We start from the raw sequence: 19,010 nt of genomic DNA on the forward strand, positions 1-19,010 counted from the left end.
GAAAAGCAATGGAAAAAAACGTGGTTTATCCCTCTGTCATAGGAATCGGTATAACACGAAAGTAAAACGTGTCTTCACAGACGTAGTTGAGCGTTTGTTGTGCATTGTTTCGCCCCGACAAGTTGTAATGTCACGCGAAGAACGGCAAGCAGCTCGAAACTTCCGACGCGTTGCTCAAGCACGCGCACGGAACGAACATACACAAGATGAGCGCGAACAAACTGTCACAGCTCGACAGTTAAAGCGCGCTGGTCAAATACAAAGGAGGACGCACGAAACGAACGCACAAGTATAGACAGGATGAGCGCGAACTGTCACAGTTATAGCTTATTCGTTTGTGAGCATCACGCTCCTTTCGCAAAAGCGGCCGCTTGGGTGAGCGAAATGACCTTCGTGCTCTCTGTAACTTGAACGCAAACTTGCGGTGAGAGCGCAAGGCGTACAAGATAAGCGCGCGCGCAGGAGCGACCACGCCCTGTACAGACACACGCTCATCTCAACGCGGGGGGGGGGGGGGCGACGACATTTAAAGCGCGCTCTTCGAGCCCCTCGCGCCATCTCGCTAGTGATAACGAAAACACGCTGATGTACCCTGATCTCCGAGTACCGCCGCTGGCAAGTGGTGTATATAAATAGCACGCCGTTAGCATGGCGAAGAACGTGCCGTTTGTGGCGCAGTCGTTTCGCGCAGCGTGCTGGGGATCGAGAGGTCGCGAGTTCGATTCCAGGTGACGGAACTTTTTCTTCTAGTTTTTTCTTTGTCATATGTTAGTCTTTATATTTTATAACGTCATATCCGTGACGGAAATGCGTCAGCAGAGCCGTGGTGGACCCCGGCATAAAACACTTTCGTGTTAATATGCCAAATATCACAAACATTCGGGAAGTCCTGCGTCCCAGTAAAATAAGGCACTGAAGAGTGTGACAGGACCCTAATGTACTACACTCACACACACAGATAAGAAATCAGGTAGATGCGCGCAAAAGAGCTTTAAAGAAAAGCACCGCGGCTGGCACATGTGCATCTCAGATAGCTCATATCGGTATCTGCAAAGTTGTACATAACAAGACATGCATCAATGATAGAACAAAATGAGACGTGCGAGTTGCGCTCATATGCCCCGAGCTATAAAAAGAGTAGTTGCCTCAACTGCGAACGTTCAGTTGTAAGAGTGAAAACCAAAGTGTTCAGGTAAGTGTTTAGATAGGCGCTAAAATGCAGCGCAACCTTCAGGGAGGAATGGACCAGCGTAGTAAACGGTCATTCTTTTCCATGTGTACATTGAAATTTACCATCGATTTCACCGTCGCCAGAGTTCGCTTAATTTAGTAAAATTTGGCAGTAAAAGACTCGCTACCGATTCTCCAACACTGCTTCGGTTGTCTTGCGTGCGCCTCCATCTATGCCTTTGGGAATGATCAATCGCAGTTTTGCACTGACCAAGTCTCTTGAAGCCATATAAACACAATGAAAGCCACGCCACAACTAAAGATGAAAAAAAGAAGAAAGTGAACATGCCAATAGGAAAAGCCGACCCCCTCCCACATCAACATTATGCAAGCATTCCTTTAGCACATTTCGCGTGAAAGCTCAACGATATTTTCAATATTTTCGCACGTTTGCGTGATGATCCGCTCACCTTATCCTCCGAGCAGTTTCGTAACTTCGGTAACGTTGTCGTAGCTCCTGGGTGCAGGCTCTCCCGTTGCACAAGGTCTAAGATCCCCATCGAAGCTTGCGGAGAAAGACACGGTTGTCTAGAAGCGACGGGCAGAAGAAGGCGCTTCGGCATGGGCGATGTCATTCCAGAAGTCGCTTCTCTGCGCCAAATTTTGGCACGACGTACAAAGAAGGCACCGCCGTCGAATGCGGTGCTCCAGTCTTGGGTCAGAACGCTGCCGTGGCCGCGTCGTCCATCGAGTGACATTGATGCGAACGCTCACGGCAATGCATGTGACAATGAACGAGCTGGTAGACGACGTGGACTTGATGGGGGACCGCAAGCGAGAATGAAAATGCGGCGGTGTCCTCAACACTGCTTCGAGGATAGCATCGATTTGTGTTGAGAAACTTCAGCTTTCGTTGAAGTGTTCGCTTTGTTACACGCTGGACACCCGGCGACGAGGATTCATTCGTGGGCTCTCCAGGTTTTCTTATGTGCACTGAAGGATGAGGTTTGCATGAGCAAAGGCGAACCTTCCCGGGAACTTTCGCTTAAAGACCAAGCCCCTGCCACACCCTAAAACGTGTGATCCAGTATATCAACGGCCTCAGGAACAGATATCACATAACAATGTCCTAATTTAAATTTGTGAGGTTCTTTCCATCCAAGCCGGTTTGAGTTCGGTGGAGCAAATCGCAAACCCACCCAAGGACAGTCAAGGCACTCGCGGTAGGCAAAGTATTAAAAGAGTCGTCGGAGTTTCCAAGCAGGCACTACCAGCACACGATGTTCATCCAAAAGTGGGGATAGGTTTCTTGAAGACACAAACCTTTGACGGTTTTGTTTTCAAAGCATGCAGCCGGAACTTCGAGGCAACACAGCTACAGTCCGCACGCAGCACTCACGAAGAAGCTTTCATCACTAAAACGTGTCAGTCGGGGCTGGTGGAACACCCCCGGAATGCAGGGGAGCACGAAGAGCGTACGGAGGCAGCACCAAACAGGAGCCCGATCGAAAACGCCGCAACGGGCACGCTCTCAAAACTTGACGCGGCTCGCTGCCGAATCCACGTGGTGCACGAGATTCGGCGGCAGTTCTCTCACAAAACGAGTCGCTGATCTCTCTCGGGATGCTCGACTCTATTCCGTACCGTCGAGGCGGCAAGTGGAAGAGGATTGCGGCAGGCAACCGGCGGCAGTCCGGCTGTTCCGCCGGCTGGAGGAGAAGAGCAAGAAGTGGGCAACCGCTTCTCTCAGTGGAGAAGGCGAGGAGATTCCCCGGCGCTTCTCCCAAGCGCAAGCTGGCCGGCTGGCCGGCACGGACGACGTCAGCAGCAGCAGCCGAGGAGCACTTCCTCAAACAGAGTCCTCACGTGGCCCGGGATGGCCTCGACGGGAGCGTCCTTCCGAAGCAAACAGAATCAGCGGAGAATCTCGGAAGAGCTTCGCCGAGGAGGAATACGATGGCGGAAGGAATGAGGGAGAGGGATGGAGTGGTGGCTGCCAGCATAGCCTATCCGTGTATGTAGTGGGGGCACTAAGAAGAAGCCGCATGCGAGCGGGTGTCGGCGTCGTCATCATCATCAAAAAGAAAGCCAGTGGTAGCTCGACATTCCGCCGTTCTTGCTCGTCCCCCCCCCCCTCACTCCTCCGGCTTCACCCTTATTTCTCCTTGCATCTAAACACGAAGCCTCTCCCCCCCCCTCCCCTCCCCATTCGAAGCCCCGAAACTCTCCATCGCCGCCTTCTCTTTCTCTTTCGTTCTCCCAACAACTTCGTGAATGTTAGAACAGAGCTTTCGTTCCCTGCCGCTCCTCCTCGCGTTTCCTCCTGCGCCACTCTTTAATAATCTCGTTTGTTTTTGTTTTCTTCTTACCTCCCCGGATTTGCATACCGCGGTACGGAAGGCACGACAACGCGTGCGCTTCATTCCGGGGCGCTTGTTCCATTCCTTCGGTTGCTCGCTCGCTAAAGCCCCCTCGCTCCCTCGCCACCCCATGGTAATCCACGCCCTGGCGCGTACACGCGCTTATGCCCAGATGCCTCGTTCTCTAATTTGTTCCTTGTATACCGGGACGCACGAAGAAGACGCGGCCTGGGTAACAGCGCGCGTGCTCTCTCTCTTCGCGGCGGCCCGTGCGTCGAGAGGGCGAAACGAAAGGCGCCGCACTCTGAGCTGTCGGCGCTTAGCACGGTCCAATTACGCTCAGTCAGCGGTAGACCACACACGCACACCTATGTTGCGGTACGAAGGAGAGAAAAGTACGAAACAAACGGAGGAACTGTACGGGCCCGGCTGACTTGTATATAATTAAGGTGCTGGTAAACACGAGACTTGCTTTCGTAATGAGTGACGCCCGCCTTGGTACGGCCCTTCGACATAAATCTTCAATAACGAGAACGGTTGTAACTGTTGTAAAGATAGAGGACGTATAGAAGGATTGAATAATTGAAAAATAACGAAGTTAAATGACTCCGAGGTCAGCACACCCTAACGAAGGATGAACGAGTGGAGTGGTTGGGTTTCAGACGAAAAGGGCTGTCAGATAGATGACAGACTGAATAGACTAATTATTTTGTTTTGCTTGTACTTTGCCTTTTAACTAGGTTTTAACTGTGACATACGCCGGATAGCAAGAGTCCCCAGAAAAATTCAGATCACCCGATATCATCGCTCGGCCTCACACAAATCAATAAATCAGTGTGATGGCAGTTGAGGGCTTCATATAAGGGTTCTTACTTTAAAGTACTGTACTTTATATAATTGTAAGACCAAGTTCTTTCGCGTAAACAATGTCAAACTGTACAGCACAATGGCGAGGATGTCAAAGCAGTTTATTTTTGTTGTCAAGTGCACATCGTGCCAGAAGTCGCTGATGACTTTTGGTGATTCAACGTGTGTATGAACTCGATGAGATCTATTTAGTACACGCTCTTTAAAGATCGCCTGAAAGTTTCCTTGTGGCCTGTGGAATACCATATCACCATGTCGGGCACGTTCGACCTCGTTTTCTCGTATCGATACAATTTGGAAGAATACGTTTTATATTGCTGTTTCAAACAAACGAATAGTTCCACTCATGATACGATATGGGTGCACAGGAACACCGCTTTCTAGTGACCGTTCGCAAATTTGTTCATTACGTTCATGATTACGCCATGTTTGTTCGATCATACTGCGACGCGCACTTACTCCTTTATTTTTGTGTCTCACCCGTGAAAGCTGTTACCATCGCTAGGGGCAGGACGCGCCGCAGTGTTTGCGAAAGTGCTTGGTTATTCCGATAAGATAGCGCGCATGACGTCAGCAGTCGAGTTCATTGTAAAGCTAACGCGAGCAACAGCGATAACGCTGGCATTTTCGATAAATTGTGTATAACAGACGACGCGTTCCGCCGACGATCAGATTACCAACGGCCAACGACTGTGATCGCCGCTATCAGCGTACACCGTGCATTGCGTGTACTTAGTTTACTGGGTACGAGTTATCCCAATAAAGAGTTTCGTCCCTACCTGACTGCCGCCTTCTTCACCGTCACTACCACGTGACAATATACAACGTGCATGATCTGCTCTCATGCCTCAGCCGCGTTCGTCGACATGTAAAACGGCACGGATGCAAAGGAGACGAACAGGAAAGAATACGCAACCCGGAAGGAGAGTTTTTTTAAAGCCACTGCTGGCATCTTCGGGTGGCGCGGAACGTAGCAATCGTTGCGTGTGCTGCCGGAAATGGCATCCGCTCGGCAAACGCTGTGCTTGCGGGCCACGGCAAAGACTTCGCCATGGCCGGGAACAACGGGAGCCGGGATCAGAACAAATCACGTGATCGCGTGAGAGGAGCTTAATGTTCGGGGGGCTCTGCCGGATGAAGAAAGACTGCGGCACACCAGACTACAAGGTAGACACCGCGAGGTCACTGCGAGTACCATCATCATGCATGCACTTGGATCTCCTGCATATACCTACAACTACACTATACATGTGACTCTGTTGTTGATCAGTCACGTTTCGTTTGCGTGCAGCATTGGCTCATTCGCTTGGTGCAGATAGTAAAGGATTATCAGGCATGGCCGCGAGGCTGGCTTACCAGGACTGCGCGAAAGCACAATTCATTCTGCTGCGCACTGCACGATATTTTAACGAACACAAAGCCCTATCACCACGCCCAAGAAAATGTAAAGTAGGAGGGGAATTCGAGCTGTATACCGTGGGATGCCATCCGAATAACGCTTAAAATTTTGCCGACTTAAGAGCGCTGGTTTGCCCGTAACCAACATATGCTTGGAGTTAAGGGTGTAAAACAATTTTACCGTACACGACAGTGATCTCGGGCGACAACTGCGATGCAAAAAGTTGCAAGTGGAAACTGTGCCCGAATGGCTGACCATCTGGTCCCAGCGAAATATATGGTACGAGTGTTTGTGTCCGATTTATACACTGAAGATTCTTTAATGCACTTTTTTGCCGTCCAAAGCAGCAATCATCACGTTTGATTAATGTAAAAAGAAGCCGTAGAAAACTTCATCTGTCTCCACCATCGATTCGACGTTACCCGTTTAACAGTGAAGGTATTAACGCTGGAAAAGTCTAGCACCTAGAATCTAGAATCAAAATACACAACAGAAGAGTGTGATTAGAAATATGGCGATAATCAAAGTTGCGCGGATGTCAATGTTCCTGGCATTTCTGAAACAGTATAGAGTAAGTCAAAGAAATCCTGAAGCGCCATCTCTTCAACAACTGCAGTATTCTTGACTAAGCGAAACGCTTAGTCTAATGATACTGCAGTTGTTGAATACAGTAGATATTTCGGCTGATATATTCACGTGTGGGGCGCAACGATTACTTGCCTAAGCACCTCTTTTAGTCAAGGACACCGCAGTTGACTTGAGTCGCTTAGTCAAGTATGCTGTTATGGGCAGTTGAAATGTTTGTTCCTTATAATCACTAAAATTATGCGCTGTACCACAGAAATATGCACGTTAATGATGTCGAAGGGAACCGCTCTGCGTAGCCACCGTCAGCTGCCCCAATTAACAAGTATTTGCCCACGAACTCTGTAAACGTTAACTATCCAACGAGAACGTACTTTCGAAGGCAAGTGACAACAGGCAAGCAAGACGCTTTACGCTGGTGCAGTAGATGAGGCAGTGGGATATCGTCCAGTCCTCTGACGATATTTTGTGACTTTTTCTTGTAAGATATGGTCCCCAATTTTAGAATTATGCTGACCAAGTTATTAAGCGAGAAGTTGTACGGCGAAAAATAAAATAAATGAAGAAAGCATACGCCCACAGTACCCTCTGTATCGCACTGGGAACGCAGACTCCTATGAGTATTACTGCACAAAAAAATGAGAGCCTGTACTTCTGAAAGTGACCTCGTGTTGCCTGTAACCTAGTTTCGAGCCCTGAACTGAAAACCAAGGTCGCGCACACAGTTACAAGAAAGAAAAATAAAAGCTAAAAGCAGTCAATGCTGCAACTACAAGGACGCAAACATGAGCATTATCCACTTGGACCAGAAAGTCATCTCAAAGAGGAATCGCTCAAGACCTCTTAGTTCGAATTTGGGTCTTGCTCCGCCCGTCGTCTCTGAAGCTTCACTACGCCGTTTTCTATGAGACCGTCGGCATCTCTAAGTACAGCGGGCGTCTCCGAAACATATACACATAGAAGTAAGACGTCTGGAGGACTCCGATATGGGAGCCACTCGTCTGTATATACACGGCTGACCTCGCATATGGGCCGGACAAGGCATTAGCGTCACGCCTCGATGGATGGAATCGCATATTAGGGAGACGTCGAACGTTATCTCTACTCGAAGAGAGGACAGCTAGAAGAAGCTAGAAAAAGAGAGAAGGATATACTTATGAAGGCGCACGAAACCATATACAAGGAAAGTTTGGAGGGAAAAGCTTCCCCGATAAGGCGATCAACGAGCCCTGCATTCTAATCGCACCTGAATACGTAGAGAAGGAGGATGAAAGGCCACGCTCCGACGGATATAGAGACGCCGATAGCGCGAGGAGTCCCAACATGCTGCCCGCTTTGACCGAAAACTAATAACAACAACGCCGCGGCCGCGATGGAAGGACAACGACGACCACAGAAGCGACGCGAATCTGCAAAGACAGAGACGTCCAGGCGACGAAGGCGGACAGCCCCGCACCGTACTTGCTTCTTCGTTATTTTGCTTCTTCTTCTTCTTCTTCTACTCGTTAGATGCGGTGACAGCGACAGGCTGGGTCACGGAAAAGCTAGTCAAGAATGCTGCTGACCCTGCGAAGACGCGCGAAGACACGAGGACCGCGGGACGAAGACAACGGAACCACGCTTTTAGGATCTCCTGCGAGGAGGCGTAGAATGCATATAACTATATACAACGCTTCGAGCGGAGTTGAGCACTCCAAACGTGCTCAAACTGGAACGGTCAGACATTCAGTTACATGCACAAATATTGCCTATAACCTGCACTTCAGTAATACTGGGTCACGGTCACAGCCCGGGAAGACTTGCAGCCCGGGTGGCCTTTCCCTCTATTTCTATACATGCCAAACTTTGGCTCTTGCTTTGAACCGCAGCGAATTAGATGTATGGGCTGTGTGTGGTGGTCGGTTTTACGTCGGCTTAGAAATGGGCAGGGATTCTTGAACTCCGCGGTACAGAGTGAATATTTGGGCTGATATATTCACGTGCGGGCCGACAAGGTGGATCGCAAGGGAGCATGCTCGTACAGGTAATATGGAGGAGGTCGGATTCGGACGGAGTCATCTGTCACCGTAAGCACTGCAGTGTATTACAGTTACAGAGATGATGTGCGGTTAGGGGGTGAGTGGGGGGGGGGGGGGCAAAGAGGGAGAGGGGGGAGCGGGAGCTTCCGAGGTCAGCGCTTCCGTCATTCGCGGTTGCGGGATTGCTTCGTTTTATTCCGAAACTTCCGTTATATGACGTCAGGTTCTGCGCGTACACGTAAGAGACGATGTGGCGCGGGCTGTCAGCCGCGGCTGTCGGCTTCTTGCGTGGTGAAAACGGTGGGGGGTCGCGCCGACACGCAGTCTCGGCGTTCCTTCGCGGCCCGCTTCGTGTGTGTATATGCGTGTGCGTGACAGCGAAGACTCACACAGGGGGTGGAATGCGTTCCGCGCTAATTCAGTTCAGTGCTCCGCTGATCCTTCTTAGAAATAAACTGTTTCGAAGCGTTTACTTGAACGCTTGTTTAATACTGAGCTAAAACCTGCTTCTCTCTGTTTGCAACGTGAACGCTAAAGCTAAACGATGGCGCAACAGTGGGCGACACTTGGAAGGTTAAGGTTATGAAAAAATAAAGTGTATGAAGAAGACGAGTGACAAGGTTATAGGGACAAAGAGTCGTCTAAAGGTCAGCTGCCGATGCGACATGTGGCCGCTCTCTATCTCGCTCTCGCGCCCGATGTACCTACCTGGCTTTACTGGTCATTTTTCAGGATTAGTGTTGGAGTCGGGGGAAGCCGTACGGGGTCAGGTTTGTGGGAGACAGGAGCCTTGCCCTTGTATGCACGGCCGTTCAGGTACGTTATTTTTTCTTCGTTATTTTTTGCGGCACTGAACGGTCACAGTAAAAAAAATTGGGCACAGACGTACTAGCCTTACGGAAATGAAGGCTGTAGCCTCAGATCGAGAAATGCCAGCAAAACTAAGGAGGTAATACCTTTTCACGGAGGTGTGCAGCAATGCACGTGGTTTGTGCGCTGAAGTGCGACAAAAGTGACGCTGAAATGTGCCATGAAGTACCACGCTGAAATGTCAGTAAACGTTCACGCTTAAATGTCGCGATAGACATCTCAGGTCACCGTGAACTAGCGCTTGAGTTGTAGATAAGGTGATCAGAACAGCTCGTGCGATCACCATCACGATCGCATTGATCCTCGTGTATGTTCACGCTGAACTAACTCACCGGCACGCTAAATCATAATAGAGTCAGAAAAAAAAAGAGCACTCCGTAGCATGCAGTAGGGAAAGTGATGGTCGTGTTTTCCCTGTGGTTTCATGCTATCGTTATTAAACGCGGATAATGCAGGAAAGAGGAAACCTTCGGCGAAGCTTGCTTAGTTGAAATTAGAGAGAGAGAGAGAACGAATATAAGAAAGGTAGGGTGCTTTACTAACAACTGCGGAACCTGGCAGTCTGCGAATAAATTAACGAATCTGCAACACTGGAAAGCCATCGATTTCAACGATGTTGACAACATCCGGTAGAACGATTATTGGAGAAATACTTAAGTTTTTAGGTTACTTAAAGCACACGCAGATTTCAGGACTGTATGCCAAACTTGGCACTCTGTGCAATTGAATATAGAAATGGATGCAACGCAATCAAGTTACCATGGATGCGATGGTCGCTCCGACAGATTTCTCTGTTACGTTTCCCTGAATAAAGTGTTTCGCGTAACATCTATAGTTATTTCGAAAAGAAAATGGGAATGCTTATCTAAAAGGAACTAGAGAAGTTCACGTACACGCGACTAAATTCTCTGGGTAAGTACGCAGCCCGATGCTCTAATTAAGAGACTTTCCGTATAGGAACAGATCTCCCATTGTTTGCAATACTAATTGCAACATTTCCATACAATAGCGACCGCCGACTCATTCCAGCCACTGATCGGCTTCTTGCGTTCTTTCTCGTTCCATCTTGTAAAACCACACGGGCAAACGCGACGGTAGCTTTTCGTCCAAAGCGGTACCATCTAAGGTGAGATTGACTACTGCATGTAAATAAAATGGCAAAGGCGTCACCTTGAAACGCTGCTCTCCAGATTGTATATATCAGCTGCCCCCGAAAATCCTCGCTGCACGAACTGAGTTCGCGGAGGCACATACCATACTCAGATACGTACACACATACACAAAAAGAACAGCTAATTGCGAGCCATGGACACGCCTGACTAGTACATGCCGGCCAAACAGGAACCCGCCTCTTGTTTAGTTACGAGCGTCGTGTTACAGGGCCATAAACCGCCGCAGTGTCCACGTCTTGGGCGCATATATACACTAGACCGGCCAACGGCCACCACCTCGCCGCTGTGCTATCTCGCTATGGCGCGAGTGACCGAGCTCCCTGACCGTTCATCTGCATAGCCCTCCAAGGCGCGCGGGTTGCCCTGTCCACTCAGAGGTATCGATACTCATCGGCGCTGATCTACGCGAGTATATCTGGCTGTGAGACTCTTCGTATGCAAATCAGCGAGGAAGAAGAAGAAGCAGGCGCGGCGTTCCTTTACCTGCAAGTGCACGTTAATTAAGCGTGTCAGCGGCGAGCTCAGAAGAGTATCAGGCAGTGGTGTCGACTTCCACGACGACCACAACTCAGAAGCAAAAGCCAACGAGGCCTGCCATACAATTAGAGATATTTGTTGCCGCTTCCGTGACCACGCGGCTAGTTTGTGCACGTTCCCTACAACGGCGCGCGTTGTTCTTAGAAACATGCTGTCGGATCGCCTCCTAACGTAGAGTCGATTTACTTCAGCTGTAAGGACGACCAAACACATCAGAAGTGAACCATATACTTGCCGTCCGGGACAGATCACCTTGCGGTTTAACACACCGTCTCAAGTTTGCGTTGACATGAACATTATAGGCAGACTAATACAAGACGCAAATCATCCCTGCATCGGCAAATCTACATTAGATCACATTGTTCATTAGATCACATCGGCAAATCACATTAGGTCACATTGCGATTACACCAGAGAGCTAAAAAAAACCGAATTTCTGAACTTGTTATGCTACGTCATGCATGAAAACATATAAACTGGTCTAGCCGGAAGGAACGGAAGTATAGTATACGAAGCTAAGCCGAAATCTGCAGGCTAAGATGGACTTGCGAAGCTATAATGCTAGAACATGCGCTTAGATTTCCTCCGCAGCGTAAATCGGTCATATGACGGACTCTGTATAGATGTGCGGGTGCGAACATTTGAAAGAATACGCGTCTTCTCGTGACTTCCTGTGCCTTGGAACGTGCTTTGACCTCGCACCCATTTACAGAGGCAACCAATTCAAGTTTAGGAGATGAGCTAAAAATACCTTGCGCCCAGCGCAACCACTGCGTTTTCTTTTTTCCTTCATTACTATTGAATAATATTTCTTCTATCTTTCGAGACAACTAGCAGGCACACACAATTTGCGCGCGACCGCACACACGCACAACAAATGGAGTCGCATTCATGGTTTGCAGACTTTTACGAAGGCGCTTTGCAATGCAAAGCGCGAATGCATGTATGGGCATTCAAATAGAGCCAAAGAGATAGGGAGATAAGGAGGAGGAAAGATCCAAATTAGTTGCGGTGACGTTATAGAAAAGAAGCAAGTTATGGTAAACAGGAGTGAGGCTCGAGTTTTCTTGCAAACAGTTTAATAAAGTGCTTGCGCGGTCGACGACATTAACTACGCACTACACTTCAATTTCTCTTACCAAACGAGGCCAGTTAGATTATAATTTTAGAGAACCACGAAGCAAAAGAGCGAGCCACCCAGTAACTAAGGTTGAAACTTCTTAATTCATATTCTTGCTTCCGTTCTTCTGTTCGAGAACCTCGAAACAGATTACCGAGAACAAGCTGGATTAATTGGGAAGGATAACCCGTGACCCAAATTACATACTGCGACGAGGTCATGAGACAAGCGTGGCCGCACGTTTAGTCGCAATCGCTTGCTGTCGCACAATGCGATCGAAGCCGGCCTCGTGCAGCGAGCCTGCGCAAATTTATAGCGCGTGTAATATAGTTCTGTGGGCATTAGGGCTACATTACGTTATTATGACTTCATTCTTCACAAAGTGTTCCTTACCGAGCACGCGAGAGTTACCACAAGCTCGGCTGCCAACATCTGCTTAGTATACGCACACACATACACACACCATATATATCACCTCCTAAGAGTCCTGCTCTTAGGACGCGTTCAAGCGGACAGCGGGTGACAGTAAACCGTAGTTAAAAAATTAGTGGTGCGGCAACCAGTGATCGAGAGCAGCACTCAAAGAGCCCGTTATCGATACGGTGGCCGTACGCGCGGTTTAATACTTCCTGTAGGGTCGTTTTTACGCATGGAGTCCGGGTGGTGCGAGGGAAAGAGAAAAAAAAAAAGCCGGCCATTGAAAATCTACCGCGGTCAAGTGCGGTGATCGAGATATGACGAGGATGAAACGTTTCCGGGGACGCGTATAGTTAAGGCGTTCTCAATCTTGCGGGTCGTCTCGGAACATCGAGTAATGAAGTCACTTATAAGCGACGGCTTCGAACGTTGACAAAGAGCGGGATAGTGGGACGCGCAATACGACTGCGATTCGAGGAGCGAAGATTTAGTGATTTGTCCGGATTGGTATCTGCAGACTTAGAGAGGTGTGGGAACGCGGCTGGTTCTGTGACTCGTTGTTGTCGTTGCTGTTCTTCGTGGAACGAGAAGATGTTTCGTGGAGTCCGAATGAACGTGATGAGTGAACATGATGTACCCGTCATGCAGGATACAAGCACGTGCTGTCTTCGCGAGCGTGTATCCTGTATGACGGACATATCCTGTTTACAGACCACGGGATATTAGAAAGCATCAAGCTTCCAAGCAGCTTGTGAGCGTAACCAGTAAATCAGATTATTACTATTGTAGCGAAGCTTATTGGAACTCTGAAGTGGGTCGTCCTCTCCGGCCCCTTCTAGTGCGTTGCCGTCTTCGGACAGAGCGCAGCTCGCGCAGAGTCGGCCCCGCCTTGACTGTCGCTGTCGTTCATCTTCGCCGAGTGTCCGCCAATAAACATCTTTATAATTTGGTGGAGAGTGCTGTGCCCTTCAAACTACGGTCAGCATTCAATGCCCTTGGAGCTTCGATCCCGTGCCGTGCCCTCTACCATGACTCAAGATGCCGCCCAGCAAACGCCTCCCCCTGCACCGACATCCTGTCCCGGTGTCCTCCGCATCCGCGACCCTCCTGTTTTCACCGGCGCGGATGGCACCGACGTCGAGGACTGGCTCGCGATTTACGAGCGTGTCAGCGTACCCAATAAATGGGACGAGGCAGGAAAACTGAGCAACTTGGTTTTCTACCTCGCGGGTGTCGCAAGCCTATGGTACAACAACCACGCATCCGATTTCGCTACGTGGTCCGCTTTCAAGACCGCCATCGTCGACGTGTTTGGCCGCCCTGCGGTTCGCAAGCTGCAAGCTGAACAGCGCTTACGGGAACGTCCCCAGCAGTCCGGCGAGTCTTTCACGAGTTACATCGAAGACGTCCTGGACTTGTGCAAGAAAGCCAACTCGACCATGTCTGAAGCTGAGAAGATCCGGAACATCATGAAAGGCATCGACGACGATGCCTTCACCATGCTACTCGCCAAAAACCCTTGCACTGTGGCTGAGGTCATCACACTGTGCCAAAGCTACGAGGAGCTGCGTCGGCAGCGGCTGATGACGCGTCGACCTCCATCGCGCGACGCCGACCTCGCTGGCATGTCGGCTATTTCGGACCACTCCGGCTTGCTCGCCGAAATCAAGTCCTTCGTGCGCGAGGAGATTGCACGCCAGTTCTCTCTACTGGCCTTCGCTCATCACCCGCAGCCTGTTGAACAGCCGTCGACCCCACTGCTGCCTCCCCTACGCCGGGCTATTGAGCATGAAATCGCGGAGGTCATGCCGGAATACCACCAACCTCCTCGGGCGACTGCGCCGCTCAGTTACGCGCAAGTTGTAGCCAGGCCGCCTCCAGCGATCCCTGTGGTTCCCCCACTTCCTTACGCCGGAGCCGTCGCCAGGCCTCAGGCCTTCGAAGAGAGTGTGCCGGCTGCGTACGCCGACGTCATCCATACGCCACGACTTCAGCCCACCATGCAGTCATACCAGCAGCCACCTCGTCCCTCGCGTCCTGCGACATGGATGGGACCTAGCCCGGCAAGCCGATGGCGCACTTCCGACAACCGCCCCATCTGCTTTGCGTGCGGTTGCGCCGGTCACGTCGCCCGCTATTGCAATCGCATGCAGCCGCCTCGAGTCGGATCGACCGTCACCAGCCAGTACAGCCGTCCATATTATGAGCCGCCGCCGCCTATGTCACCGACTTCACGCCCGTCTCCATCTACCCGCCGTTCGCACTCCCCAAGACGCCGCTCACTGTCACCGATGCGGCCTCGTCCGGTCGCCCGAGACCAGGAAAACTAGTCGTCGCAGTCCAAGAGGCAAGGGCTGCGACGCTATCGAACTGCCAAAGCCCTCAGCAAAGCCCATCGAACGTAGTAGACGTGTTTGTAGATGGCGTGCGCACATTGGCCCTTGTGGACACTGGAGCTGCCGTATCCGTTATGGACGCTAAATTTAGCCGACTACTACGAAAAGTGACGACGCCACTTTCCGGGCTCTCCCTCCGTACAGCCAGCGCCCAAAGCATTCACCCGACAGCGGTGTGTACAGCCCGTTTCATCATTCAGGACGCTCTGTACGCCGTCGAATTCATCATAATTTCTTCATGCTCTCACGACGTCATCCTGGGTTGGGATTTTCTCGCTCGCCACGACGCCGTAATTCGTTGCGCACCAGCCGAAATAGAGCTCTCACCGTTCTATAATTTGACGCCGGCGAACAGTCCATCGGCTGCGACCAAAGTACTCGTCAAAGACGACACCACAGTTCCTGCAAACTCGTCAACGGCTGTGTCCGTCTATTGCACCGGTCTCTCCGACACCGTTGCACTTCTTTCCCCCTCTGACCGCGTTTTCACCAGGAAAGGTTTGCTGGTGCCATTTGCGACCGTGCAAGTCACTCAGGGCGACACCGATATTTTCGTTACGAACCCATCCCCGTACATTGTTAGGTTGGTGCGAGGGGAATGTCTCGGCCGAGCGGAAGCCCTCGAAGACGCACAAGTTATGGACGCACCGGGTGACACGCACTGTGCCAGCTCCCGTACGCTCAGTGCTGTTTCCACATCTGACTCGTCACCCGCTGATGTATTTGCTTCCTCAATTGCTGACAACCTTACGTCGGTCCAGCGTTCCCAGCTTCTCTGCCTGTTGGAAGAATTTCGTTCTTCGTTCGATGTCGCGCAAACTTCTCTCGGCCGCACGTCTGCTGTCACGCATCACATCGACACTGGCGCCCAACCACCGCTGCGGCAACGTCCATATCGCGTATCTCCAGCAGAGCGTCGTGTAATTAACGAGCAAGTCGAAGACATGCTTCGCCGCGATGTTATTCGACCCTCAAACAGCCCGTGGGCGTCCCCTGTCGTTCTCGTTGCGAAGAAGGACGGCTCTGTGCGGTTCTGCGTGGACTACCGCCGACTTAATAAGATCACCCGTAAGGACGTTTATCCCCTTCCTCGAATAGACGACGCCATTGACAGCCTGCAAGGAGCAGAATTCTTTTCGTCGCTCGATTTGCGCTCAGGGTACTGGCAAGTCCCCATGGCTGATGACGCTCGACCGAAGACAGTGTTTGTCACACCCGACGGCTTGTACGAATTCAACGTCATGCCGTTTGGGTTGTGTAATGCGCCCGCGACCTTTGAGCGCATGATGGATTCCGTTCTGCGCAACTTGAAATGGCACACGTGCCTGTGCTACCTCGACGACGTCGTCGTTTTCGCCCCGGACTTCTCCACGCATCTTCAACGCCTCAGACTTGTTTTGACGCGTTTGAGCGACGCCGGGCTACAACTGAACCTAAACAAGTGCCGATTTGCAGCACGGCAGCTGACATACTAGGCTACGTCGTGTCCAAGGACGGAATTCTCCCCGATCCAGCCAAGCTTCGGGCCGTGACAGAGTACCCCAAACCTACGTCCGTCAAAGAACTGCGCAGTTTTGTAGGACTATGCTCCTACTTTCGACGCTTCATACGAAACTTCGCGACTATCATATCGCCGCTGACAAGAGAGAGAGAAATAGATGAAAAGGAAACGCAGGGAGGTTAACCTGGCGCGAATGACCGGTTTGCTACCCTGCACAGGGGTGGGGATATAGGGGTCGGAAAGAGGACAGAGAGAGAGTGAGATAAAATGAAAACGAAAAAAAAAAAACGCACACATGCACACACACGCAAGACGTTCCAGTCAGAGCCGTTCTGAGAGACCAGTTGAACGCAGAAAGCGCAGTAGCGCTTGCACAGCCTTTTTCTGTGACGTTTGGTCCGGTCGATGGCGCAGGATTCTTTCTTCCGACAGAGTGAGGTCGTCCAACTTATCGAGCGCGTTGCAAAGTGACTGTCTCTGTGAACAGTACTGTGGGCAGTCGCACAGAATATGTTGAATTGTTTCATCACTGCCGCAGTGGTCACATGATGCGGTGTCGTCCATTCCTATGAGGCACGCGTACGCGCGCGTAAATGCGACACCCAACCATAACCTGCACAGGAGGGTAGCGTCACGTCGGCGAAGGCCCGGAGGAATTTGAAGGCTGAGAGTTGGGTCCAGGGAATATAGTCGCGCATGCTTGAAGTGCGGCTCGTTCCATTGCGACGTGGTGCATTGACGAGCAAGCACGCGGAGCTTCCATGCAGCGTCAGTCCTAGAGAGCGGCATTATTATTTGACTGCTTTCTGTATGGGCTGAACGGGCAGCTTGATCGGCCCGTTCATTGCCGATAATCCCACAGTGACTTGGAAGCCATTGAAAAGTTATTTCATGGCCTTTCTCAATTAAATGGTGAGTCTCTTCTGCAATCTGAAAGACCAGTTGCTCGTGCGGGCCGCGGCTTAAAGGTGACAGAAGGGATTGCAGTGCCGCCTTTGAGTCACTGAAGATCGTCCATTTTTGTGTCCGTTCATCAGTAATGAAACGTAATGCGGCAAGAAGCGCTGCGAGCTCTGCTGCTGTCGATGTCGTAAGGTGAGAGGTCTTAAATTTGATTGTCATGGCTTTCAGAGGTATTACGACAGCGGCGGTTGAGCTGTTCGTCATAACGGAGCCGTCGGTGTATACGTGCATTGAGCCTCGGTACTTCTCATATAACAGGAGCAAAGCGAGTTGTTTAAGTGCCGGTGACGACATATCTGCCTTTTTACGGATGCCGGGTATCGCCAGGCTGATGATAGGCTGAGTCAGGCACCACGGAGGAACTGAAGGTCTCGCAGCGGGCGTGAAGCCTGTTGGCAAAGACTCGCGATATGCGGCTACCGTTCGGCAAAAAGAGGTGCATGGTCGGTCTACTGGTAAAGAGGCTAGGTGGTGGCGGGGAGTCCGAGCAAGATGCCTTATATGTGTCCTGAGTGCTTCGACGTCAATATGTGTCTTGATGAGGTGGTCTCTGGCGATCGCTATAGAAGCCACCGTCGACGCGCTAAGAGGCAAGCCTAGGCAAATTCGGAGCGCTTGGGCCTGAACACTTTGTAGTATTCGTAGGCTTGTTTTGCTTGCGTTGGTTAACGCGGGCAAGCTGTAGCGCAGGAAGCCGAGGAAAAGTACCCTGTACAGCTGTAGCATAGCACTTGGTGACATTCCCCAAGTCTTGCCTGCGAAGAACTTCAATAGATGACAGATGCCGATCAACCGCTTTTTTATGTACAATACGTGATGGCTCCATGAGAGATCCCTGTCGATTATGACACCCAGAAACTTGTACGATCGAATATACGGTATAGTTTGGCCATTGATGAATACGCCGTAGTTATTCATAGGTTTGCGCGTGAAAGCCACGAGGGCGCATTTCTCGGAAGAAATCTCCAAGCCTCGATTACGGAGGTAACGGGCAGTTTGAGTGGCAGCTCTTTGAATTCTCGCTCGCAACTGCAGGCGTGTTACGGCGGACGTCCAAATGCAGATATCATCCGCGTACATTGATATCTCCACTGTGCTTGGCAGGTGCTCAAGGAGGGCAATCAGCGTTAGATTGAACAATACAGGACTGAGTACGCCGCCCTGGGGGACGCCACGGTAGCTGTAATGTGGAGAGGTTTGGCCATCTTCGGTGCTCACAAAAAAGGATCGCATTGAGATGTAACTACGTATCCAGCGATACATCCGACCACCTATTCCTACCTCTTCGAGAGCGGTGAGGATGGCTTGATGTGTAACATTGTCGTACGCCCCTTTGACGTCGAGGAACAAAGAAGCGCAGAGACGCTTACGGCCTTTCTCGTGTTGAACGAAGGTGACCAGGTCGACGACGTTATCAATCGATGATCGACCACGTCGAAATCCTGCCATTGCATCTGGGTAGACGTTGTTGCCCTCCAAGTACCACTCCAGGCGTCCGAGGATCATCCTCTCCATAACTTTGCCTACGCAACTGGCCAGTGCAATCGGGCGGTAGGATGAGAGCTCCAACGGTGACTTGCCAGGCTTCAATAGTGGAACCAGGCGACTGGTCTTCCAGCTTGTCGGGAGCGAGCC

General features: G+C 50.8%; 1 protein-coding gene across 3 annotated transcripts in view; it reads right to left on the bottom strand.

The window, feature by feature from the left end:
• The window catches only part of LOC119396251 (rho GTPase-activating protein 20), a 666,225-nt gene that overhangs the window by 340,153 nt on the left and 307,062 nt on the right, over window positions 1-19,010 (bottom strand). Inside the window, exon 1 of one of the 3 annotated variants that reach the window (XM_049417018.1) lies at window positions 1,641-1,745. The exons of the other annotated variants lie outside the window; for them this stretch is intronic. Coding sequence (XP_049272975.1) covers window positions 1,641-1,730 — 90 coding nt within the window. The 5' untranslated portion in view covers window positions 1,731-1,745. Of the gene's footprint in view, window positions 1-1,640; window positions 1,746-19,010 lie in introns of those variants that run through there. 3 annotated transcript variants of the gene reach the window in all.

This window comes from Rhipicephalus sanguineus, chromosome 6 (assembly GCF_013339695.2).
Source record: "Rhipicephalus sanguineus isolate Rsan-2018 chromosome 6, BIME_Rsan_1.4, whole genome shotgun sequence".
Lineage (NCBI taxonomy): Eukaryota > Metazoa > Arthropoda > Arachnida > Ixodida > Ixodidae > Rhipicephalus > Rhipicephalus sanguineus.